Genomic DNA, 6,888 nt, shown 5'->3' on the forward strand with positions numbered 1-6,888 from the left:
ATAGATTGTAGTAATTGATTGTTGTTCTGCCTATCCCCTAAGAGTGTCTTCCTTTTACAACCATGGATTCAGCTGAGATTTTCTACAGGGGCGGCTTCCTTCAAAAGAAATGTATAGTAGTGGGAGACCACTGCCCTGGGTGCTGGGAAATAACAGCCTATTCCTGCTAACAGAATGGGACCTCTACCCAGTAACAGCCCAGAGGCTGCAGGAACAAATATCCTGATCTCTCTTGCCCCTCCCACTTTGGATGGCTTATTGGTGCCTCTCATTGACCCGATCTAACCAAGCCTGGGTGTTATGACTCAGACTCACAGACTCACAAAGGTCAGACCTCTGTGAAAGACAGCAGGTGGAAGAAGGGCAGATAATAACTTGGAGGGGAAAACAAGGGGTACCGAGCCCACAGGGAATTTCAATTTATTATAACTTCGAAGGGGATAGCATTGCCAGATAAAGTACAGGTGATCCAGTTCAGTTTGAATGTCAGATACACCAGTGTTTCCCAACCTTCTCTCATGATGAGAATCACCTGGTGGAGTTGTTAAAACACAGATTCCCGAATCCCAACTAAGAAGTGCTAAACTAGAATTTTTGAGAACATATAGGTAAAATTGCATACCTAACTTAGTGCTCTGTATATAAAATCTGTCTTAGAGCACTAGTTAAGTATACAATTTTACCTATATGTTCCCAAAAATTCTAGTTTAGCACTTCTTAGTTGGGATCCGGGAATCTGTGCTTTAACAACTCCACCAGGTGATTCTCATCATGAGAGAAGGTTGGGAAACACTGAGATACACAACCGCTATGGGCACGTTCTAAGTATGTTTAGCGTAAGAACAATATGTCTCCAGGACATGAAACCCACATGCGTTGTGTATCTAAAAATCAACGGGAAGCTGGTGTCCTGTATTTTCATTTGCCAAACCTGACAGCCCTAAATGAAGCCCCAAAAGGAGTTTGACGCAAAGGAGTGATCTAACCTAATTTAGGATTTAATAAATATATTATTTATAAAATAAGGACAATTTTAGGTTACAGTCAATAAGCTCAGAGGATTCGGGGGCACATAAATAAGTTCCAGGCGCATTTAGACACATTCACAAGCGATGTCTCCGCTGACCAGGTCAAGTTGCTGCGGGTGAGAGCCTTGACCGACTCCCTCCTGGCCTGGAGAAGCCCTGAGCCATTTCTGCGCTTGGCATAGTCCTTTTTCTACCTTTCGAGCCCAATACTTCGTTCTGTCCTTACCACATTTCCGTGTTGAAAGTAGCTCACATCATTGTCCTTATGTGGCTGCAGAAAAGGAGGCTCGGCGAGGTGCAGCCACCACCCAAGGTCACACAGGGAGGCAGCAGCAGGGCCAAGATTACGACTTAGGTCTGTGTGACCCCAAAGACCTTTCCCCCTCTTCTCCAGGGCTCTCTGTTCTTCCGGGTGTCCCTATGCCCAGGCATGTCCATCCATGTTGGGTGCTTGCTGGCAGGTCCCGGTGTCGGGATCAGGAAGGAGCCTGCAGGGGCGGCTGCTGGCCTCGGTGCCTGTCGTATCTCAGCTGGAGCCGGGCATGAAGGTGGCGGGCCCTCCTGGCCTCCTGGGCGGTGAAGAAGGAAGCCGCGATGGTGTGCCGCAGGCGGCGGGCGTAGGTCTCCAGGAGGATGGTGGCCCCAGCCAGGAGCTGCAGGAGCCCCGCGGCCAGGGGGGCGGCCCGGAGCGGGCGCCGGGCGGGCAGCAGCGGGCAGCCCGGGGCGGTGAAGCGGAGCTCCCACTGGAGGGACTTGTGGGCAGAGTGGAAGGGTTTCTCCAGAGGCGGCTGGTTGAAGAGGAAGGGGACGAAGTCCAGGATGGTGTAGACGGCCTTCGGAAAGGAGAAAAAAAGGCCGCGTCAACCGACAGACGCCCGCCCTGGCCATGCCCTGCCCCCCACCACTTGCCGCTTTCAGGGCCCGCTCGACTTTCCCTGCCCTCGTCTGCAAAACGGGCACAGAAGCAACCTTTGCCTTCGGGGTTTGAGGAGGATCATAGGAGATCGGGAGTCCGAAACAGGCTTTCTGCCAAATAAAAAGCACCGCACTAAGGCTATTTTTATTATTTCTCTTTGAAGAGCAATGTGAACTCGTTTATATTCCTCTTCGAAGAAAGCTTTTTATTATTACTCTCATTTTAGAGAAATCAAATTAATGCTTATTGGGCATTAGCACTTTGTTGACCCCTTTGTAAATGAATACTGTAGATGCATTTTCTATCAAATAGGCACAAATCTAAAAAAATGGAAACTTAAAGTCATGCAGTGGGTCCGTCCGAGCCTGGGCCGGTCCCAATATCCTGGACATAAGCATCAGATCCTACAGCTTCCATGAGTTATGATGGAGCGAGGAAGAATGGTGTCTGCAGAGGCAGGGAGGTCAGAGGTTAACCCTTTGAACGTGGAAACCGGATTTCTTGGGCTGGCTCTTGGCTTTGCCCAGAGCCAGCTCCCCCATTTGGCACAGTGCTGGGCCCTGCATGCTTTCAGGGGCCTGTGAAAATGTTCTGTTTTCATTTAAAATCAGAATTTAAAAATGAGCTTTCAAGTTGAAGAACATATTTCATTAGATACTATTGATAAGTCTGTGTTTATCCCAGTGGGGCCACTGATATTTTTACTGGAGGAAGGAGTTCCTGAAAGGGAATTTGCCTCGGGCCACGGAAGTCACAGAGCAGCCCTGGACCTGCCGCTTACAGGTTGGATGTATTTGGGCCAGTTCGCCAGCGTCTCTGAGCCTCGGTGATTTCAGTAAAATGGCCAGGGAAGAGACTGAGAACCGCAAATCTTGATGAGATAGAAAATATTTTAGAGTAAATAGATAGTCAATGTTTTATGTATAACTATTAAAATAGTAAGTATTTTAGGCTTTGCTGGCGCTACAGTTTGTTGCCACAACTCAATTTGCCTTTAGAGAGCAGCTACGAACAGTACCTACACACAATGCCTGGCTGTGCTCCAATAAAATTTTTTAATTCTATTTTATTATTCTTTTTTTTAAATTTATTTGAGGCCCAATACACAAAATTCGTGCAAGAGCAGGCCTTCCTTCCCGCAGCTGCTGGCACCGGCTTCCCTCGCAGCCTGGACTTTGTCCAGAAGGTCGTCCGGAAGGACATCTGGTCTCATTAGCATACTAAGCTTTTATTATTATAGATTGGGGTTACATTGGTTAATAAATTCTATAGGTTTCAGTGGTACAATTCTATAATACATCATCCGTATATCGTGTTCACCACCCCAACTCTAGTCTCCTACCGTCACCATTTATCCCCCCTATAAAACTTAACTTACAAAAACAGGAATTGTCCGTGGGCTATAGTTAGTGGACTCCTGATCTAGACCCTTCCTGAACCCTCCTCCAGTCTGATATTCACAGATGTGAGCTATTAATAATAGCTAGCATTTCTTAAACTTCTCCTCTGAGTCATGGTGCATACAAGGTACTTGTAGAGACTGTCACATTTTAAAGCTCACAGTAACCTTGTAGGGAAAGGAGGGTCGATCCCACTTGTACAAGTGAGAGGAAGGGAGCCAGGAAAATGCTGGCATGTGTGAAAAGAGTGACCTGGGCGGGGAAATTATTTTAACAATTCTGGTATCAGTATTTTCACCCGCAGTAGGGGGTGAGAACAGAACCACAAGTGGGAATTAAATGAGTTCATCTGTGGATGCCCCAGCTCCCACAGCCTCTCCCAGGGCTCTGACTTGAAGGTATGTAAAATTCCATCGCAAGTCAGGGATTTCACGAACCCTACCCCTTCCCTCAAGAAAATGACTCTATGCCCATCTTCCCGTCTCCACACTTACATCATACTTGACCATGAGCGTAATGGGCACAGCAGGCAGCTTCTGAGCCCAGTCCACCGCTGCCTGTGCCAGGAGGAAGGCCACGTGGTCCGTGGCCACGGTCACCGCGGTGGCCACCAGGAGCAGGGTGAGCAGCCCCAGCCTTAGTAGACAGCTCAGCAGCTCCGCCTGGGACAGCCTTGGCCACGCCGCCCTGAGCAGCCAGGCTGGCGGGGAGGCCAGCAGGTGTGTGGCCCCGGCCTCTTCCAGCTGCCGGGCTAACTTCCGGGTGGCATAGACGTTATCGAACCGCAGGTCAGTCAGGTAGCAGTGGAGATACCTGGCCGAGTTTACCAGGAGGCCCAGCAGAAAGAGCCCTGTAACCACCCGCTGGATGCCCAGGGCTGCTGCCTGGGCCAAGGACTCCAGGTCAGAAAAGTCCTCCAGGACCTGCTGAGTGACCTTGAGCATGTGAAGCCGGAAGACAGAGCCATTGCCCTGGGCCTGGATGGTCAGGCCTCGGCCAGTTGGATTCAGAGCCCTGGACGCCATGTGCAGATGGTGAGTGGTGTTGAGAAGACTCTCCAGGGAGCCCTCGGTGACACACCTTAGCACCTGCCCGGCCGCGCCCACGTTTGCCAAGACGTTGGGCACCATGGTGACGGCCAAGGTGGCGGTACTCCAGGATAGGAGCAGGCGGCGGCCCTGTGCTGTGCCCAGAGTTGGCACACTGAGTGCAAACAGGCAGCGGGCTGGAGGCACCAGGCCCAGGCCTAGTAAGACCAGGAGGCCACAGAGAGAGGCCACAATGGCTGAGGGCCCCAGAGGATAAAGCAGTGATGACACCAGCCAGTGGTGGGCCAGACCCGCAGCAGCAACAGCTAGGGAACCACACAGGAGAAGCTGGATCAACAGCTGGTCACAGCTGGCCGGGACAGGCTGAGAGAAGGCAACCCAGGCAGCCTGCAGTGGGACAAGGGCCTTGCAGAGCCCCAAGAGCCAGAATCTCCACCTGCACATAAGAAATTGGGGGAACCTTTATCAGGAGGGTGCAGGTTGGGTGTCTGCCCACTGTCTCTGCCCCACAAAGCCTTCATCTGCTAAACAGGCTCCACCCCATTAGCCAAAGGACTGGGCAGTCTTCCCAGGTGGGCCAATTAGAGTAACCCACCCCAAACCCACCTGACCCAAGCTGAACCAATCAGAGCCTTCCCTGGGATTATTCACACTGGAGTTGTCAGGGAAGAACCCAGTTTCTATGCAGTTCCTGAGGATGGGAGGATGATCTTCTTTCTAAACCTCAGTGTTTAGAAGATCTTCTAAATCTTACTGTTTAGAAGATCTTCTTTCTAAACCTCAGTGTCTCCTTTATAATTTGAGGGGAGAGGGAAAGGGAGAGTGGATCAGTTGACCTCTGAGAAACTTTTCTACTCTATTTTCCTTATATTTATTTATTCAACAAATATTTTGAAAATCAACTACTATGTGTCTCCCATTGGAGAAACAGGAATGAATAAATAGATGAGAATCCTTGCCCTTATAGAGCTTATACTACAGAGTGACTAGGAGGAATTGTAAGGAAAGGTTGGATTCTGGAAATATTTTATTGGAAAAGTCAATAGACAGACTGATTGGCTGTGGGTGTGAGAGAAAGAGGACCATGAGGTTTGGTGGCCTGAGTACTGGAAACATTGAGGTGTCATTTCCTGAGACAGAAAAGTCTCTGGTTCAGGCAGGTTTGAGTGAAGTGGGGAGAGGAGGAATTCCATTGAAAGTCTGGAATTTAAGTTGCCAATTTAGCCATTCAGTGGAGCTTTTGAGTATGTGGTTGGAAACAGGAATCGGGAATTTAGAGGAGAGATCAGGCTGGAGATAGAATGTTGGGTATTGTTGATTTATGGATGGTATTTTAAATCAAGGGAGCAGGATGAGGTTCCTCAAGACGTGTGCTGAGGAGGAGGAGAGAGATCCAAGGACTGAGCCCTTGAACTCCAGGTGAAGAAGAACCAGCGAAGGAGACTGAGAAACCAGGCAATGTGGTGCTTGAACAGCCAAGTATATAAAATGCTCCAAGAAGGAGGGAGTGATCAACTATGTGATGTGTCAAGAAAGGTGCAGTAGCCGCTGGGTGAAATGTGACCAAGAGAATTAATTTAAGATGGAAGGTGCTCTGGCAGGCTTGCAGATGGGAGAGCCACTCAAGAGCGGGGGATGGGGAGAATGATGAAGGGGAGGCTCCCTGCAGTGATGTTCATGGGGGGCAGGGGTGAGACCAAGAGCACAAAATGTGGGGGGCTGGCCTTAGAGAGAAGCAGGGGCCATTCATTCTTAACAGCAGGTGGGAAGGCAGAGGAAATGGCTGCAGATGATGGTGGTGGACAGGCAAAGTGTGGGCAATGACATCAGCATCATCAGATTTGCACAGAACACCGCCATTGTTAAAGGCATGACTCCAGACTGCCGGGGTTCAAATCAACACTCACCATCTGTGTGGTCTTGGCCAGGTTTCTTAACCTCCCTGTGCCTCAGTTTTCTCATCTATAAAATGGTACACTAAAAGTAGTATAGGACAGGGCCATTTTGTGTCTGGCAACTCATATCATGTCAGCTATTGTCTGTCACTAGAGCATCCACCAGGCAGGAACTTGGTCTCTTTTGGGGACTGGTATGTCCTAGTGCCTAGAACAGTGTCTGGCATGTAGTGCGTGCTCCCTAAGCACTTATCGACTGCAGCACACTTGCTTCTGTTTGTTCAGGAGAGCAGGAAGTAGGTCAGCACTGATGATGAGGATGCCAGAGGAGGCCATGAAAGCGTGAAGATGCAGGAGAAGGTAGCTGTCCAGGAAAGTGGGAAAGTAAATGATACAGGAAATGTTGGGCACTGTGGAGGACCCACTTGAGGTTAGAGTTAATGAATTACAATATCCCCAGCTCCCGAAGGCATTTTAATGTGGGACTAAACCACCCCCTACCATATCCTTAGTATTCAAAACCTGGTAGCTGTGAAAATATTGGGTCGGCAGCTAAGTAATTGCGGGTTTCACACATATATGGCTTCAGTTGAATTTTTA

The 6,888-nt window shown here is 49.4% G+C and overlaps 1 protein-coding gene across 1 annotated transcript; it reads right to left on the bottom strand.

Annotated features, from left to right (window-relative positions):
• Nucleotides 1–1,244: 1,244 nt before the first annotated feature.
• Nucleotides 1,245–5,095, bottom strand: LOC118707620 (osteoclast stimulatory transmembrane protein). The gene is given in 3 exon segments (XM_036418189.2): nucleotides 1,245–1,507; nucleotides 1,510–1,861; nucleotides 3,839–5,095. Coding segments are annotated over 3 exon segments (1,479 nt in total). The 5' UTR covers nucleotides 4,838–5,095; the 3' UTR covers nucleotides 1,245–1,379.
• Nucleotides 5,096–6,888: the final 1,793 nt, after the last annotated feature.

This window comes from Pipistrellus kuhlii, unplaced genomic scaffold, assembly GCF_014108245.1.
Source record: "Pipistrellus kuhlii isolate mPipKuh1 unplaced genomic scaffold, mPipKuh1.p scaffold_m20_p_6, whole genome shotgun sequence".
Lineage (NCBI taxonomy): Eukaryota > Metazoa > Chordata > Mammalia > Chiroptera > Vespertilionidae > Pipistrellus > Pipistrellus kuhlii.